At 38.2% G+C, this 19,149-nt stretch overlaps 1 protein-coding gene across 8 annotated transcripts in view; it reads left to right on the top strand.

The window, feature by feature from the left end:
- Window positions 1-2,285: 2,285 nt before the first annotated feature.
- MTF2 (metal response element binding transcription factor 2) overlaps window positions 2,286-19,149 on the top strand; it is an 81,898-nt gene continuing 65,034 nt past the window's right edge. For all 8 annotated transcript variants that reach the window (XR_006962849.1, XR_006962850.1, XR_006962848.1 and 5 more), the window contains exon 1: window positions 2,286-2,539. Coding sequence is in view for 4 of the 8 variants with exons in the window: in XM_047084572.1 (XP_046940528.1) it covers window positions 2,535-2,539 (5 nt within the window). In the remaining 4 variants the exon portion in view is untranslated. The remainder of the gene's footprint in view (window positions 2,540-19,149) is intronic.

Genomic DNA, 19,149 nt, shown 5'->3' with positions numbered 1-19,149 from the left:
TGAGGTACTTGACATTTCTTTTTAAAGTCCTAATCTGGGGTACCTAGGTGGCTCAGTCAGTTAAGCATCTGACTCTTGATCTCAGCTCAGGTCATGATCTCACTGGTTGGTGAAATCAAGCCCTGGTTCTCTCCGCCCCCCTCCCCATGTGGGCGCGCATGTGCTTGTTCTCCCTCTCTCTGTCTCTGTTTCTCCTCTTTCTCTGTCTCTCACAATAAACAAACATTTAAAAAAATGTCCCTGGGGCACCTTGGTGGCTCGTCGGTTAAGCGTCCGACTTTGGCTCAGGTCATGATCTCACGGTCTGTGAGTTCGAGCCCCGCGTCAGGCTGTGTGCTGACAGCTCAGAGCCTGGAGCCTGCTTTGGATTCTGTGTCTCCCCATCTCTCGGCCCCTCCCCTGCTCACGCTCTGTCTCTCTCTGTCTCTCAATAATAAATAAATGTTAAAAAAAATAAAAATAAAAAAATGTTCCTACCTCCTTTAAAAAAAAAAAAAGTCCTAATCCAAGACTTCTGGGGAAGATGGCAGAGGGGGATCCTAGGCTCACCTTGTCCTCACGTGTAAACCTAGATAATACATCTATGTAAAGTCTTAATTTATTGCACGTTGGTTAGTTAACAGAAATTTTTAAGACCCCAGTTATAGGTGTTCTTTATATTTTACTGTGGCTCCCTTAGTGCCCTTGATTCTCTGAACCTGGTTTTGTTAAATTACATTAATGCACTTTTGTACCTGTGCATTTACATAGGAAAATGATATGCTTTTTTTTTTAATAGTCATTATTGCCTCTGTCATGTATAAAGGATTAGAATACTTTTGGCTAAAGAGGCCAAAGTTAAACTAGTAAATGGGAATTTCATAGGAAGGCATAGCACATTTATAGATGGAAGAATTTTCTAATTATTAGCATTTATGTAATTGAAATGACTGCCTCTGAGCTATTGAATTACTACTGAGGATGTTAAATCTGTGACTTGTTGACCCCTTGAGAGAGACATTGGGGAGAGCTTACACCAAAATGTTCTTCAGAATTGATGTTCTATGATTAGGCTTTGCTGCACCTAATAAATACACCTGTTGGCGTAATATCTTTATCCGTTTTGGGACTGTATCTACTTTTTTAAATTCAAAACTCTTCTCAACTAAAAGTGTTAAGGGCATGGAAGAGGAATTTATGAGAGACTACTTTATAATAGAATTCAAAGAAAGTGAAACTTGAAAGGTAGCTGATAGAGGCCATAGCAAGACAGACTTAAATTCAATTAGTATTATTACTTAGGAGAAGCAAAGGTATGGAAGGTGTGGCTACTGAATGGTGTGGATAGACTAAATATTTATTAGCCAAATCCTGAGATTATGGGCTGAGGGAATCCCTTTTGAAATATGAGCAAAGTGAGTTTGGGCCCAAGAGGTACTTTTTCAGAGAGGAAAAAAAATATATTAATTTGTCCTTGTATTTTACTCCTGTTATATAATGAGACAAAAATATAAAATGATTTTTAAATTATTTTGGCAAAGTTACAAAGGTACCCAGGTGGCTACTAAAGGGGAGCTAGGTTGTATGTAAGCGTAACTCAGAGACAAGCATGCACACTTCCAGTTTGTCACTTGGGACTCCGGTCGGCAGCAGGATACTGGCAGGCTATGGATCTGCCCTAGTGTAAAAAAGTTCTGTATTCCTAAAATAAATCACTTTGTACAGGATATTCTCAGATTTCATCATAATTAGGAATGATTGCAAAGCAGATACACCGAAAAACCTTTCAACGTCTAGGAAAAAAAAAGTTCGAAAATCTACACAAGGAGCTCCCGATAAGGAATTTGGGACTGTACAAGCATCGCCAAGCAAAATTTAATCCTGACATCCAGGGTTTCCTCGCTGAAGGAAATTCGAACAGCAGGCTTCAAGTGAAGATAGAAGAAACGTGTCTTATCTAAGGTAATGAAAGGAAATTGGCAAGGCAAGATGTAGAGATCACTGTCGCATTTTTCAGGGGAAAAAAAAAAACACCCACGCACGGTGAAGACTGGACACGACGCTCTTCTTTATAAGAGAGCCACACTTAAGACAGCCGACGGCCAGGAGCGCAGCGATCACTATTGTGTTAGCGCCGGCGGCGGAAGGACTTAGCCCCACTGCTACGTTAAAGAGTCCTTCTTTGTTCAGCTTCGGCCAGGGACGCAGGGCGCGGTGTTCTTCCGCGCTCACCGCACAGTCCCCGCCCCCTCGCAGCCCTGGAGAGCTGCCATTCGGCACCAGAGTCGCTCCGCGCTCCCAGAATGCACCGGCAGTCCGCGGGAAACCAAAATGGCGAAGGGCTGTAGCGAAGTGGTCTGTGTTTGAGGCCGGTGTAAGAAGGCTCACTCTTTTCAACCCTCGTCCCCAGGACTTCGGTTTGTGCGTGTGCATGTGCGGGGTGCCCGGTGGGGCGGGTGCCCAGTAAGTACTTGGACTCGCAGGGGAAGCGCCCAAGGGGACGTGATTGGTTGTTTTTTCCTGTATGAAGCGGTTGGCACCACTGAAGTGACCGAATGAGGTGAGAGACCTTGGCCTGGGAACCAGGCTCTTCCGGAGGAGGTGGGGGCGGGGGGAAAAGGAAGAAAGGAAGCAAGTATAAAAGGGAAAGATGGAGGATCGAGGTGGGGGTGGGATCTCTAGTGTGTGTATGTGGGTCCCTTGCGTTTATGTATACGTTGAAAAGAATGGATAGAATGGAGTGTTCAGTTGGGTGTTGGAGAAAATAGGGAGCGAACAAGGCATTGGGGAAGTCGGTTGGAGGACCAAGATGAAACGTTGAGACGGGGAAGCTGTGTTTGGAGGGGAAGGAAGGAACCTGGGGGCGGGAGACGGTTGGAGGGGCAGGATGAACCTGGTGATGAGGGGGTGGGGAACCGAGGGGAGGAGCCGTTAGGAAATGCGGACTGAGGGAGACGTGGGGAGCTGAATGAAGGGGCTGCCTGGGACCTTAGGGGGCGCAAAGGGAAGTAGCAGCTTGGAACCAGAGGGTGGTGGAATTGTATGGAATTGGAGTAAGGGGCTAGAGTAAGAAGAGCAGGATGGAGTAACGAGGATAAGGAATTAAGTGGAGGCTGGAAGCAAACCCTGAAAGCTTTAAAGGGGAGAAGTAGGAGGGAAAGTGTGAGATGGGGGAAAGACACCTTATATTTGGAGCACACAATAAATTCTAACTCCTATCCCTGCTCGGAGGTAGATATGTATTATTCATGTTTACAACTGAGGTAATACGGTTCAAGGGATTTTAACTAATTTGCCAAGATTTCTTAACATATTTTGGTAGTGCCAGAACTCTTAACTCTGAGTGTGTGTTTTACAATCTGGTGCCTTTGGTTGCTAGAATTTTTCTTTGGAAGCAGCTAGAGGGAACAGATGGATTTATCGGGGTGATTTGACGAACAGAGAGAGGGTTCGTGAACAATGGGGAAGGGGATATGGTATGTTATTCTGTGCTTTGAAACATTTAACTTTGGTAAGATAGAACCACTTACAAATTCAGATATGCAGACCTAGGTAGGCCTGTGTATAATGTAAGAAAGCTCCATGTGAGGTCAGTACAGAACTAGAAATATGTAATTAGTGCTTGATTTAATTTGATTCCAGATGCTCCGGTAGTAGTAACTTTCTCCTTCATATTGATTCCATGTGACTCTTCTGTATACCTTGCCTACAGGCTGGTTTCAATTTCCAGGTTTTCATTCTGTCTTGAGAATTCCTTTTGGTAGGGGAGCAGTGGATTGCAAAGACTGAATTTAAAAGAATTTTATGAGGATAAAGTAAAATGTACTTGCATTCTTAAGTGACCTTTTCAAAAGCTTGAAAATGCTTTACACGGAGCCATTTTGACTAAGAGCTTTAGGTGCCCAGTAGTCTTGGCAAGGAAAGAGTTGATTTTGATTTTAAATTTCTTAAAAAAAAGTATTCTGTTCTTGATATTTAGAATGTTATTCACACTCCAACCATTTGCAGTGATAGCCTGAGAAGGAATACAAAGTGAAATTTTGTTTTTGTGCTTTTAGGTCCTAAATATAAAAACATTCCAATTCACATTTTAAGTTTGCTCACCACTTTTTTGTAAAGTACTAAAAATATTCTCAAATATTTGAATTAAGAGTGCACCTGTTTCCTGATACTGCATATTCATGTTAATGGGCATTAACGGAAATCTATACCTAATCAGGATGAAATGTGTACACATTTGTAGAACGAGAAGTACAGAAATCATCTAGTTAAACTTCTTTTCTGGATGAAACAAAATATATTTAATAATCCTTTTAATTATGATGTTTGCCTCAAAGCTCAGTTTGGAAGGGAATTTTATTCTGTGTATTTTGCTATGGATCATAAATTCTTTGATGTCATTGATTATACCTTTCATTAGATCCTTGACTGGAAGAGTAATTTGCTTTATTCGTATTTCAGCATAATCTTTATATCTGACTTTAGGAAACTGGCAGTATAGTAATAATCTATTTTAACAGATGGGGAAATTTGCCTCTGAGGAGTTGTCATGGCCAACATCTGTAGCTGGGTGGTTCTGAAAGTGAAATTTAACTGCTGTTTTAGTGTAAACTTCCATGAATGATATTCTTTGGTTGATATTTTTATGCTTTGTTTTCCTTGTTTTTCAGGATTTGGTTATTGCAGTAAAATGCAGTATAACAGCCTTAAGTTGGAATGTGGAAGTTTCCCTGTGGATATTTTTTACGTATTAGTGTAGTGCTGTTCAATAGAACTTTCTCCACTGATGGCAGTGATCTATATCTGCTCTATCCACTATGGTAGCCAATAGCCACGTGTAGATGTTGAACACTAGAAATATAACTGGTGTGACGGAATACTGAATTTATAATTTAATTCATTAAAACTGAGTTTTAAGTGGCTGTATGTAGCTAGTGGCTGCTGTACTGGATAGCATAGTATTAGGAGTTACTACACCCATTTATTAGGAATTGTCTCATGTATTAACCATGAAAACCACAGGAACTCAAGAGTAAGGAACTGTTTTGAAACTTAGGATTGAAATTCTCTTTGTACATTTTTAAGATGAAGTACTTTTCATTTTTGTCTCACATGGAGTCTTCGGTCCTATCTGCAAAAGAATGAAGAAGGTAGCAACTTCTCGATTCTATTTCCTTTGTCAAACAAAGGAAATAAAAATACAGTGTACTTTATTTTTTAAAAACTTTTTATACATCAGTTAAAGCTTTTTATTAAGGAAAATTTAGAAACATACAAAGTGAACAGAATACTATAATAAACTTTTTTGTATCCATGCTTGTTTCATCTATACTTCTATGCACACTCCACTCCATAATTATTTTAAGAAGCTTTTTAAAGGTGAAATTTACATATATTAACTGTATACTTTCTAAGTAATAGCTTTATTGAGTTGTGCATATATTGTATTTATATGTATGTAATTCACATGTACCCTTTTAAGGTACAATTAACTGATTTTTCAGTATATTCATAGAGTTGTGCAGCCATCACCATTGTCTAATTTCAGAACATTTTCACCAGCCCTGAAAGGAAATGTGTAACCATAAGTAGTCACTTTCCATTATTCCCTCCTACTACCCCTGGCAACCACTAATCTATTTTCTGTGTTTATATTTTGCCTGTCCTGGACATTGCACATTAACAGAATCATATAATATGTGGCCTTTTATGTCTGGCTTCTTTCACTTAACACAGTGTTTTCGGCTACAGCCATGTTGCAGCATGTATTAGTACTTCATTCCTTTTTATGGCCAAAATATATTTCATTGTATGGATATATATTCATTTTGTTAATACATCCATCAATTGATGGACATTTGGGTTGTTTCTACTTTTTGGCTGTAGTGCTGCTACACAGTGCTGCTTTGAATGTTCATTTACAGGTTTTGTGTGGACATGTGTTTCCATTTGTCTTGGATACAAATCCAGGGGTGGAATAGCTGGGTCACGTGACACTTCCGTGTTTAACATTTTGAGAAATTGTCAAGCTGTTTTCCAAAGACCCTGCCTATACCCTTTTACAGTTTTACCAACAACTATGAGGGTTCCAGTTTCTCTACATCCTTACCAATACTTGTCTGTTTCTTTGCTTCTAACCATCCTGGTGTGTGTGCAGTGGTACCTCATTGTGGTTTTGGTATGCATTACCCTGATGACTAATGATGTTGAGCATCTTTTCCATGTAGTAATTGGCCTTTTGTACACCTTTGGAGAACTGTTGATTAAGATCCTTTGCCCATTTAAAAAATTGGATTATTTATGTTTTCACTACTGAATTCTAAGTGTTCTTTTTGTGTTTTGGTGATAAGTCCCTTTTTGGGTGTGTGATTTGCAATTATTTTCTCCTTTTCTTTGAGTTATTCTTTCACTTGATGGTGTACTTTGAAGCACAAAAGTCTTTAGTTTTGATGAAATCTAATTTATCCCTTTTTCTTGTTTTGCTTGTGCTTTTGATGTCATATCTAAGAAAATACTGCCTAATGCCAGTACAGTTTTGACAAATGGATATACCTGTGTAACCTATACCCTTATCAGGGTACAGAATATTTCTTTTTTCCCAGAAATCTCACATGTAGTCTTTTTTAGCTATTTTCTGCCCCAACAATTTCTGATTTTTTTTCACTTTAGATTTATTTTGTCTAGAACTTCATATAAATGGAATCATTAAGTGTGCATGTCAGGGGGCGCCTGAGTGGCTCAGTTGGTTGAGTGTCTGACTCTTGATTTGAGCTCAGGTCCTTATCCCAGGGTTGTGGGATCGAGCCCTGTGATGGGCTCTGCACTGAGTGGGGCACCTGCTTATGATTTTCTCTCTCTCTCTCTCTCTCTCTCTCTCTCTCTCTCTCTCTCTCTCTCTCGTTCTCTCTCTCCCTCCCCTTTCCTGCCCCTCCCCCGCTCATGTTTGTTCTCTTAAAAAAATTAAAATTAAAAAGAAGTATGCGTGTCAGTTAAAAATTTTTTAAAAATTTTGCTTCATAAAGCTAGAACTGGGTTCTTACCTTGAAAATTCCATTCTGCAAGGGATATTGTTATAGTAGTAGCCTAAAAATCTTGTGTTGTAACAATCCTGACCACCAGTACTTTGTGAGATAAAGTTTTTTTTCATGGCTTCCAAAGATATTTCTGGTATTTCGAATGGATAAAATTGAGTAAGGGCTTAATGATTATATATTTCCAAATAATGCCTAAGATCAGGAATTTAAAAATTAGGGGAACAGGGCAATGCGAGGGATCCTTGTGATGATGGAAATACTAGTGTCTTGACTGATTTGATGTTTATATTTTGGTTCTGGTATTCTGAGATTTTTTTTTTAATGTTTATTTGTGTGAGAGAGAGAGAGAGAGAGAGAGACAGAGTGCAAGTGGGGGAGGAGGAGATAGAGAGTGAGACATAGAATCCGGAGCAGGCTTCAGGCTTTGAGCTGTCAGCACAGAGCCTGACGCGGGGCTCGAACTCACTGCGAGGTCATGATGTGAGGCGAGGTCATGATGTGAGCCGAAGTCGGACGCTTACCGACTGAGCCACCCAGGCGCCCCTGGTATTCTGAGATTTTTAAAGATGCTATTGTTTGGGCAAACTGGGTATAAGTTACACGGAATGTATTTTTTCTCACAGCTGTGTGTCAATTTACAGTTATCTCAAACTAAAAAAGTTAAGTTAAAAATAAGGGGAAAAAATTGGAACAGGACATGCATCGCAAGAATGGGTTGAATTTGTTTGGTTTCAGTCAGCCAGGTGATGAAAACAATCCAAATACGAGTTTTGGTTTTTCTCCATCCTTGCTAGTAAAGTTTATATTTCAGAAAAAACTCTCAAGAACTTTTTTGGTTGTGCTGGGGGATTGGTGAAATGGGAAGACAGTAGTCTAGTGGAGAGAGTACTGAATATATACTCAGAAGATAAGGATATACTTTTTTTTTTTTTTTTTTTTAAAGTAGGCTTCACACCCAGCACGGAGCCCAATATGGGGCTTCAACTCATGACCCTGAGATTAAGACCTGAGTTGAGATCAAGGTTGCTTAACTGAGTGAGCCACTTGGGCGCCCCAGGATATGCTTTTAATCTGGTAACTCTGCAGCAGCTTTAGTTTTTTTTTTTTTTTTTTTAACCTATTAAATGGAGATGTTACTTGCCCGTATTGCTCACAGGATTGCTGCAGGGTTAAGAAGGAAAATAAAGAAGAAAATACTTAATAAACTCTAGGTATAATATAATTGTATAATATTTATTTGAAAATAATTTTGCAGGAGAGTTGTTTGTTACATAGAACAAGAGACCCGCCCACCTATGATGAATCTATGCACTGAAAACACCCTGGGATGTTTGATGAATTGCTGATCTGTCCTAATAGTTCTAATTGATGTTTGATAAGTACCAGAATTGACCTGTAGAGCTGAAAAACCCAAACCCAAACCAGCCAAACCAGTTTCTTAGAACTCATACCCTAGAGATTCCAAACTCCAGGTTCAGGGTGGGTTTTGTATATTTTTGTGTTTAAAAAAGTTTTTTTCTTGATTTTGTTTTGTAGCCAGGGTTAAGAAATGCTAAATTTTGTTCTAGGGTCAAGATTAGAAATTTACCAGTTCTTGCTAAGACATCACTAAGAGCTGTACAAAGGGAAGACTAGTTAATAATAGGCATATTTTTCATACTTGAAATGAAAAAGAAATATTTTAGTACTGTTTTCATCACACTCTTAAGATATTTTAAATTGGTGGCTAATAAAGTAGTTAGTGGAACTTTGTAGTCTGGGGAACTTGTGGACTGTTACAGGTTGTATAAAATTGCATTTAGGCTGGAAAACAGTATGGAGGTTCCTCAAAAAACTAAAAAAGAACTACCCTACGACCCAGCAATTGCACTACTAGGCATTTATCCAAGGGATACAGGTGTGCTGTCTCAAAGGGACACATGCACCTGCATGTTTATAGCAGCACTATCAACAATAGCCAAAGTATGGAAAGAGCCCAAATGTCCATCGATGGATGAATGGATAAAGATGTTGTATATGTATATATAATGGAGTATTACTTGGCAATCAAAAAGAATGAAATCTTGCCATTTGCGACTATGTGGATGGAACTGGAGGGTATTATGCCAAGTGAAATTAGTCAGAGAAAGACAAAAATCATATGACTTCACTCATGAGGACTTTAAGAGACAAAACAGATGAACGTAAGGGAAGGGAAACAAAAATAATATAAAAACAGGGAGGGGGACAAAACAGAAGAGACTCAAATATGGAGAACAAACAGGGTTACTGGAGGGGTTGTGGGAGGGGATGAGCTAAATGGGTAAGGGGCACTAAGGAATCTACTTCTGAAATCATTGTTGCACTAATTTGGATGTTAATTAAAAAAAATAAAATAAAAAATTGCATTTAGGTGTTGTGAGAGAAAAATTCTCTGTTCAAGGAAGTGTTTAAAAAGAGGCTAGATGATCATTTTAGGGATGTTATAAAGAGGGATTTTTTTCATTATGTTGAAAGTAGATGACTTTTCAGGTGCTTTATAAAACTAAAATAAGGATTCTAGATTGTAATCAAAGTTAACGGGCAGTGTTTTTCCCTTAGGTTAATGATGAGAATTGTTAGGGAGGATGGAATCCTTCTCACAGTTGAGTTTCTTCTGAGTTTCCCTTTTTCTATTTTTCTCTAAGTTTCACAATCTTTTCCACTTTTGACAGTTGTCTAAATCCATCTTTTAGATTTTTGTTTCTCAAAAACAGGCTGAAGAATATGAAGCTATTTGAAGTTTTAGTTTTAAGAGTTTTATTGCTGCTCGTTAGAGAGGAGCAAACAAAAGTGGCTATTTGCAAATATTAAAAAATGTTTAGGGGCTGCCTGAGTGGCTTAGTCAGTGAAGCATCTGACTTGGGTTCAGGTCATGTTGTGGTTCGTGAGTTAGAGTGGAGCCCCGTGTTGGGCTCTCTAGATCCTCTGTCTCCCTCTCTCTGCCCCTCCCCTGCTCTCTCAGGCTTGTCTCTCTTTCTCAAAAATAAATAAACTTAAAAAAATGTTTAGGTTTGTCTTACAGTATGTCCTGGTGCAGTGATTCTCAAACTTTCTGGACTCAGGACCCCTTTACATTCTTAACTATTGAGGATCCCAAGAACTTTTATGTGGGTTATCTCTCTCAATATTTACTGTATTAGAAATTGAAACTGAGAAGATATAAAAACAAGAATACACATGTTCACATACCTTTAGTCTTTAGAGTGAAATCATCAGATATTATTTAGTTTCTGGAAAATCCCACTCTAAACTTATGGGGAGAATGAGGGTGAAAAAGGCAAATAAAATTTCTTTTTTTTTTCAACGTTTTTTTTTTTTTTTTTTTTTATTTTTGGGACAGAGAGAGACAGAGCATGAACGGGGGAGGGGCAGAGAGAGAGGGAGACACAGAATCGGAAACAGGCTCCAGGCTCTGAGCCATCAGCCCAGAGCCTGACGCGGGGCTCGAACTCACGGACCGCGAGATCGTGACCTGGCTGAAGTCGGACGCTTAACCGACTGCGCCACCCAGGCGCCCCTAAAATTTCTTAATATTATTTTAAAACTAGCTTGACCTTGTAGATTCCCAGGGACCATACCTTTAGATTGCTACTGTAGTCTACTGTTTCTTTAGGGAGTTAGGATTGTTTCATGCATTGCATGATGTTTAGCATTCCTGGCCTCTTCTTAAGCAGATTTTTTGTCTCTTCATAGAAAAAATTTGTGTCTCTCAGACATGAACTGCTTCCAGTTCTATCTTCACATCTACCAACTTAATTATAAATGAATCTGTCTTCACATCAGATGACACTGACATCACTTTTGAGAAAAGTTTCAACTTACTAGGCTCCCATTCACAGCTTTATCAATAAGATGTATTTTTTTATATACATACACTCTGTAGAAAATTTAAATATTAAAATTTGAAAGGTAATCTATGTCACCCAGACAGCTACCAAAAATGCCTGTTTAATTGTCTTCTTTCTTTTTTTAAAATTTATTTTGAGAGAGAGAGAACATACACGCACACATACGTGCACACGCACACAAGCGGGGGAAGGGCAGAGAGAGAGAAGGAGAGCGAGAATCCCAAGCAGACTTTCTGCTGTCAATGTGAGGTTTGAACTCACATACTGAACTGTGAGATCATGACTTGAACCAAAATCAAGAGTTGAGTTCTTAACCACCTGAACCACCAGGCACCTCTCATTATCTTATTTCTAATGGTAGTTTTAATTTATGTTAAACACTTGAAAATTTCCTTTAATAATGCATGTATTTGACTAAAAATACCGAAGAATACAGAAGGGGAATGGCTTAAAAGGAACAGGTAGACTTCAGGCCTCCTGAGTCCTGCTTTGAGAAAGAGTCATTACTTTAACTTTTCAAAAAATTTTATTTGTTTATTTTGAGAGAGAGGGACAGAGTGTGAGTGGTGGAGAGGCAGAGAGTGAGGAAGAGAGAAAATCCCAAGCAGGCTCCATGCTGTCAGTGTGGAGCCCGACTTGGGGCTCAATCCCACAAATGGCAAGATCCAAGCTCTGAGCTGAAATCAAGAGAAGGTGCCTAACCAACTGAGCACCCAGGCACCTGTACTTTAATTTTTAAGTGTTATGTTCCTTTGTTCTGGTCATTACCTCTATAATATTAAATCATACCTTTACACCAGTGTTATTCATTTTAGACATCTTGCCGTGTAAAGGCTTTCTTGCTGTGATAAAGATTCTGTTAAATATGCCCTATATCTCTTTTCCCCTTTCCAATTTTTGGCTTTTCTATTGGTTACTTTTATAACTTTAAACTTAGGGTTTTTTTCTTATTCCATCAACTCTAGATTTTATTTCTCTCCTTTATAAGGTGAGTATTAAAGTCCCTGCCTTTGCCTTCATTTCTCTTCCTCCTTCCATCTCTCAATTTTTGTCATCTGTACTTTGCTTGTATATTTTAAAATTTGATAACTTTTAATATTCTGTTCTTTTTTTTTTTTTTTTTAACATTTTGAGAGACAGTGGTGGAAGGGCAGAGAGGGAGACAGAATCTGAAGCAGGCTCCCTGTTGCCAGCACAGAGCCCGATGCAAGGCTCAAACTAAAAAACTGTGAGATCATGACCTGAGCCAAAATCAAGAGTTGGATGCTTTACTGAGCCACCCAGGTGCCCCTTAAAATTCTTAACTATAATTTTCCATGCTTTGTTTATAGGTTGTTTCTAAAGGTTGAAAATTAATAGCTTTTTTATTATTTTGACCAAATTAATATTATTCTCCAAGTAGTATATTACAGAGCCAGATAGTACCATGATTGCAGTTGCTTTCTTGTAATACTTTATCTCTGCTTTTGTCTCGTCTATACATTTTTCTACTGTCTTATACTGTCTAGTTTTGTTATATCCTTCTTTTCCCTCAAACATCTCTCTCTGGGAGTCTTCTTTCTCCTTTTAATCCAGATTGGTTGCTCTCTAGGTCTTTTCCATAGCTGTCATCTAGGACTTCCCTATGTTAATCTCTTGTGTTGGATACACTATTTCCTGCATCCCATGTTTTTTACTTTCTTAGAGGGTACTTCGTCATTTTGCTAGAGCCAAACCCTCAAGTTTTGGCTTGACATCTTAAAACTTATTTTAAATGCTTTCCTTTTTAAAAATTTAATTTGGTTGTATAGGATTCTAGTTTGCATGAAGTGTTTCACAATTTTGAGGCATTACTCCATTGTCTTCTAGAATCCAATGTTGCTTTTAAGAAGTCATAGAATTATAAGTCTGGTGTTTTTTTTTTAATGTTTGTTATTTTTGAGGGGGTGCAGAGAGAGGGAGACAGAGGATCTAAAGCAGGTTCTGTGCTGTCAACGCAAAGCCCATTGTGGGGCTTGAACTCTTGAACTGTGAGATCATGACCCTAGCTGAAGTCACGGCTGAGCCACCCAGGTGCTCCATAAGTCTGATTTTTTGTAGGTAACTTGAATTTTCTCTTTGGAAGCTTGTGCTCTTCTGTTTTTAGTGTTATGCAATTTCCTGTGAATTTAAGGTTTTTAAAAATCAATATTTTGGAAATATAGTTGTTTTGAAGATTCCTATTTCCTTTTGGCCTTGGGAAGTTTTCTTTTACTATTATTAATTAAAAGTAATTTTTCCTCACACCTTTTGCAATGGCTGTTATCAAAGACAAGAAATAACAAATGTTGGCGAGGGTGTGGGGGGAAAGGGAACCTTTGTGTACCGTTGATGGAAATGTAAATTGGTTCACTTACCATGGAAAACAGTATGGAGTTCCTCAAAAAATTAAACATAGAACTACCAAATGATCCAGCAGTTCCACTTCTGGGTATTTATTTAAAGAAACGGAAAACACTTAGCTCAAAAAAATATGTGCATCCACATGTTCATTACAGCATTTTTTGCAATACCTAACATAGGGAAACAACCTAGTTGTTCACTGATGGGTCAGTGGATAAAGAAATGTGGTATAAGTGTACACAGCAATATTATTTAGCCATAAAAAAGAATGAAATCTTACCATTTGCAGTAACATGGATGGATCTTGAAAGCATCATGCTAGGTGAAGTAAGTCGGACAGAGCAACAAATACTGTATGATCTCACATGTGGAATCTACTAAAACTGCCGCAACAAAACCAAAGAGAACTAATGCCCTGTTAAGTTGCTGTTATTAATGGAGATTTTTAGGAGGTTGGGGCCAAAGTGGAAAAAAAGATTGAGAAGTACTTGTTTATAAATTCCAGCCATTACAGATAAAGCCCTTTATGGTTTGTTTCTCAATGACCTCATCCTTCAGGAATAATGAGAAATAATTAATTGTGATTGGAGTATTGGGGAGTGAGAATGAGATTGTATGAGAGAGGTTAGCTTGTGAAAGCATTTCATATTTTGAAGGGTTTTAGATTATATTCTTGACCTATATATTTCCTAACTTAAGTAATTTTGTTGCCAACATTATTCCTTGCCATATTGGGTTATTATCATCTCTGTTATTTATTTTTTTAATATGTGTTAACTTTTTTTAATTTTTTTTCAATGTTTTTTATTTATTTTTGGGACAGAGAGAGACAGAGCATGAACGGGGGAGGGGCAGAGAGAGAGGGAGACACAGAATCGGAAACAGGCTCCAGGCTCCGAGCCATCAGCCCAGAGCCCGACGCGGGGCTGGAACTCATGGACCGCGAGATCGTGACCTGGCTGAAGTCGGACGCTTAACCGACTGCGCCACCCAGGCGCCCCAAATATGTGTTAACTTTAATGCACTTAGCTTCATTCTAAGCAGTAACCCATCAGTTTAGGGTTGAATATATTCTTAATATTTACATTAAAATAATTACATAAAATGAAAAACATTTCCTGCCAAGGTACTCATTACAGCTTTATGGCAAACACTATATCATACCAAATACAGGTGCCATCAGTTGCAAGATATACTATTTGTTGTATTACTAAGAAATAAAGAACCCTGCTAATTAGAGTGGAACACTACTTACCATGTAAAGTTTTTATTTTATGCCACTTGTAAGGCAGCTTTTTTTTTTTTAATTTTTTTTCAACGTTTATTTATTTTTGAGACAGAGAGAGACAGAGCATGAACGGGGGAGGGGCAGAGAGAGAGGGAGACACAGAATCGGAAGCAGGCTCCAGGCTCTGAGCCATCAGCCCAGAGCCTGACGCGGGGCTCGAACTCCCGGACCGCGAGATCGTGACCTGGCTGAAGTCGGACGCTTAACCGACTGCGCCACCCAGGTGCCCCTGTAAGGCAGCTTTTTAATATGTCATTCTTATAAAAAGGGAACATAAAAAGGAAAGTATAATTGAAATACATTGGGTTAAGGTATTCTTAAGATGACTTCTTGTTAAAAGTCTTCTTTTGAGTCACTAAAAAAAATAAAAGTTTTATTGAGGTATTTCATATGCCATTATAATTCACCCTTTTAAGGTATACAATTTAATGATTACTCCCCCCCCCCCAGAATATGTAATCATCACTACTGTCTAATTTTAGAACATTTTTTTACCCCCTAAGAAATTTCATACCACTTAGCATTCATTCCCCATTTCCCCCTTCTCTCCCTCCAGTCCCTGGCAACCACTACTTCCTGGTTATATTTTGCCAGTCCTGGACATTTTGCATAAACGGAATCATATAATATGTGGCCTTTTGTGTCTGGCTTCTTTGACTTAACACAGTGTTTTCATCTATATCCATGTTGCTGCATGTATCAGTATTTCATTCTTTTTTCATGGCCAAAATGTATTTCATTGTATGGACATATATTCATTTTGTTAATCCATCCATCAGTTGATGGACATTTGGGTTGTTTCTACTTTTTGGCTGTTATAAATAGTGCTGCTTTGAATGTTCATTTACAGGGTTTGTGTGGACATGTGTTTCCATTTGTTTTGGATACAAATCTAGGAGTGGAATCGCTGGTCACATGACACCTCCGTGTTTAACATTTTGAGAAATTGCCAGATTTTTTCAAAGAGCCTGCCTGCACCCTTTTACAGTTTCACCAACAACTACGAGGGTTCTAGTTTTTCTACATCCTTACCAATACTTGTCTGTCTCTTTGCTTATAACCATCCTAGGGTATGCAGTGGTACCTCATTGTGGTTTTGATATTCATTACCCTGATGACTAATGATGTTGAGCATCTTTTCCATGTAGTAATTGGCCTTTTGTACACCTTCTTTGGAGAACTGTTGATTAAGGTCTTTGCCTATTTAAAAAATTGGATTATTGGGGCTCCTGGGTGGCTCAGTTGGTTGAGTGTTGGACCAGCTCAGGTCATGATCTCATGATACATGAGTTCGAGCCCCACATTGGGCTCTCTGCTGTCAACGCAGATCCTGCTTCCAATCCTCTGTCCCCCTTTCACCATCTCTCTCTCAAAAAATAAAAAAAATTGGATTATTTATGTTTTCATTATTGAGTTGTAAGCGTTCTTTATGTGTCATGGTGATAAGTCCCTTTTTGGGTGTGTTATTTGCAATTTCTCCTGCTCTTTTAGGTTGTTCTTTCACTTGATGATGTCCTTTGAAACACAAATATCTTTAATTCTGATGAAGTCTTATATATTTCTTTTTCTTGTTTTGCTTGTGCCTTTTATGTCATACTTAAGAAAATGTTGCCTAACACAGAGTGACAGATTTACTCCTGTGTATTTCTCTTTTTTTTCTTTTTTTTTTTTTTACTCCTGTGTATTTTTCTAAGAATTATATAGTTTTAGCTCTTATATTTAGTTTGTGATCCATTTCATTTTTTGTGTGTGAGGTAGGTGTGCAGCTTCATTTTTTATTTTTTTTAGATGTGAATACCAATTTCTCTGAACCATTTGTTAAAAAGACTTTTCTTTCCTATTGAACTGTTTTGACAGTCTTTTTAAAGGTCAGTTGAACATAAATGTAAGGATTTGTTTCCGGATTTTCAGTTTTATTCCTTTTATGTGTCCTTTACACCTGCATCATGTCTTGATTACTGTTACTTTGTATTAACTTTTGAAACAGGGAAGTCTGAGTCCTTTGGTTTTCTTCTTTTTTAAGGTTATTTGTGTATTCTGGGTTTCTTGTTTTTCTATATGAATTTTAGGAGCAATCTGTCAGTTTTTGCAAAAAAAAAAAAAGGCAGCTGCGATTTTGACAGATACTATAATGAATCTATAGATTGATTTGGGAAATTTTGCCATCTTAACAATGTTTAACATCCAGAAACCTGAGACGTTTTTCCAATTACATAGGTTGTATTTAATTGCTTACTCTTTGTTACGTAATTTTCATTGTACAGTGTTTACTTTTTTTGTTGTTAAATTCATTCCTAAGTATTTTGTTCTTTTTTGGTGATATTGCAAATGAATTTTTTTCTTAATTTTATTTTCAGATTATTCATTGGTAGTATTTAGAAATGCAGTTGATTGTCGTATATTAATTTGTATTCTGCAGCTTTGCTGGTTTCTTCTAGTAGAGTTTGTGTGTGTGTGGATTCTGAATCACTTTTTCAGTTTTGTAGCACAGTTTCCTCATGGTGTCAATTTTGTGTCATCGTGAGTATTGGTGACAGTATTTCTTGAGCTAATCTATGTGGGAATTAAAGTAATTGTATAAAAATTGGTGCTGGGCTCTATTGCAGATTTATAGTTAACTACAGCAGGTCTACCCTCGATTCTCACTGTGGGAAACCAGATGAACATGTCTCATTTACTGTGTACCTCACTTTCTCTTGACAATCATTTGGTTTCTGTAGGAATAAACATTTTTTTTTAAATTTTTATTTATTTTTGAGAGAGAGCACAAGTGGGGGAGGGGCAGAGGGGGACAGAGGGTCTGAAGCAGGTTCTTTGCTGACAGCAGTGAGCCCAGCGTGGTGCTTGAACTCCCAAACCACAAGATCATGACCTGAGGCTAAGTCAGATGCTCAACCGACTGAGCCACCCAGGTACCCCATGGTTTCTGTAGGAATAAAAGATGCCTCAGTATTTTCTTTTCTTTTCTTTTCTCTTTTCTTTTCGAAAAAGAGGGGAAGTTTTTATTTTTTAATTTTTTTAGCGTTTATTCATCCTTGAGAGACAGAGACGGAGCATGAGTGGGGAAGGGGAAGAGAGAGGGAGACACAGAATCTGAGGCAGGCTCCAGGCTCCGAGCTGTCAGCACAGAGCCCGACGCAGGGCTTGAACTCATGAACGGTGAGATCATGACCTGAGCTGAAGTCGGACGCTCAGCCGACTGAGCTACCCAGGCGCCCCCTCAGTAGTTTCTTAAATATTTCCTCCCATTGGCTCCAGCACCCATTTTCTAAATTTTGATGCTGGTGCTTTTAGTGTAGTAATGAGTACTTTGCTCCTGCTGCTTGGCTAGTTGGTGCTTTTAAGATACCACCAATTATAATACAGATCTACATTTCATAGAGTTAAAAATGTGAAAATTATCCTTTAGTTGATGACTTGTCTAAGTAGTAGGACCAACCAATTGGAGCTATTTAAGCAAAGGCGTGATTAAAACACATTTTCCATAGTGCAAACTGAAAGTGCATTATTTAAAGGATGTGGTCAGTGGCAAGAACATCAGTTAGGAGACTATATGGTAATAGTGCAGGCAAGAGCTGATAATGATCTGAAATAAGGCAGTGGAGATGTTTGAGAGGTAATCTTTAAGATATAATTAGCAGGAATTGGTGAGTATTTGGAAGGTCAGGGAAAAGGGAGGAATCAAGGATTACATTTCTGGATTAAGATCTGGTCAGACAGTAATGGCATTAATTTAGTAGTGGCATTAACTAGAAAAAGGGAAGGAATTTGAAGAAAATGTCAGTTTTGTTAAGTTAAAGGTGCTGGGGGAATCCAGATTGAGATGTTTAGTGGGCAGTTGGCTATCAGGGTCTGAAGCTTGTGAAATAGGATGGGGCTGGAGATTTAGAAATTGTTAACATATAAAAATTAACTGAACATTAGGAGAACATGACTGTTTAAGACAAGCAGAACATGTAGGACAAGAGGAGGGATCCCTAGACAACTCCAACATTTAGAGGGGTTGGCAGAGGAAGAGTCAGTACGGAAACATCAGAGAGTTGGGAGAAGTAATTACAGGTAAATAGCTATCACAGAAACCAGAGGAAGTGAATTTCGAGTAAAAGGTCATGACCATTAGTTATTACACAAAGATTGGGTACAGTGAATACTAAAACTAGAGCATTGTCTTTATTTGGTCATTTGGAGGTCTTTGATGCAGTTGTTAACACTAATCAGGATAGTCAACTTGTAATGGATTTAATGGAATGTGCTTTTTTAAGTTTATTGGTGAAAGGATGAGAAAAATTAAATAATTTGTAAGAACCGTTGTTTTTGTTTTTAATTTGATTTTGGTTATGGCAGGTTTGCGTCAAGGAAAGTTAAGATTTAAAATTAAAGAAAAAAAATAAAGGAAAGGAGATACAGTAATTGATAATGTGAGATTCTTGAAGTGAGATTTCTCTCCAGTACTGGAAAGAAGAGGCATGTCTTCTTTACAGGAGCAAATTAGGTACATGCTTTTGTGGATAGGTTTAGGGGAAGCAGGAGTGGGGAGAAAGATGAGGAATTTCATGTTTCTATAGCTTCTGTCTTTTCTGAAATGAGACCCTACCTTGTGAGTGAAGAAGTTGAGTGC

Source organism: Lynx rufus, unplaced genomic scaffold, assembly GCF_022079265.1.
Source record: "Lynx rufus isolate CCGP_SWC_20201006 ecotype Redwood Valley unplaced genomic scaffold, mLynRuf1.p SCAF_2, whole genome shotgun sequence".
In the NCBI taxonomy this organism is placed as follows: domain Eukaryota; kingdom Metazoa; phylum Chordata; class Mammalia; order Carnivora; family Felidae; genus Lynx; species Lynx rufus.
This window is presented reverse-complemented; position numbering and strand designations above follow the sequence as displayed.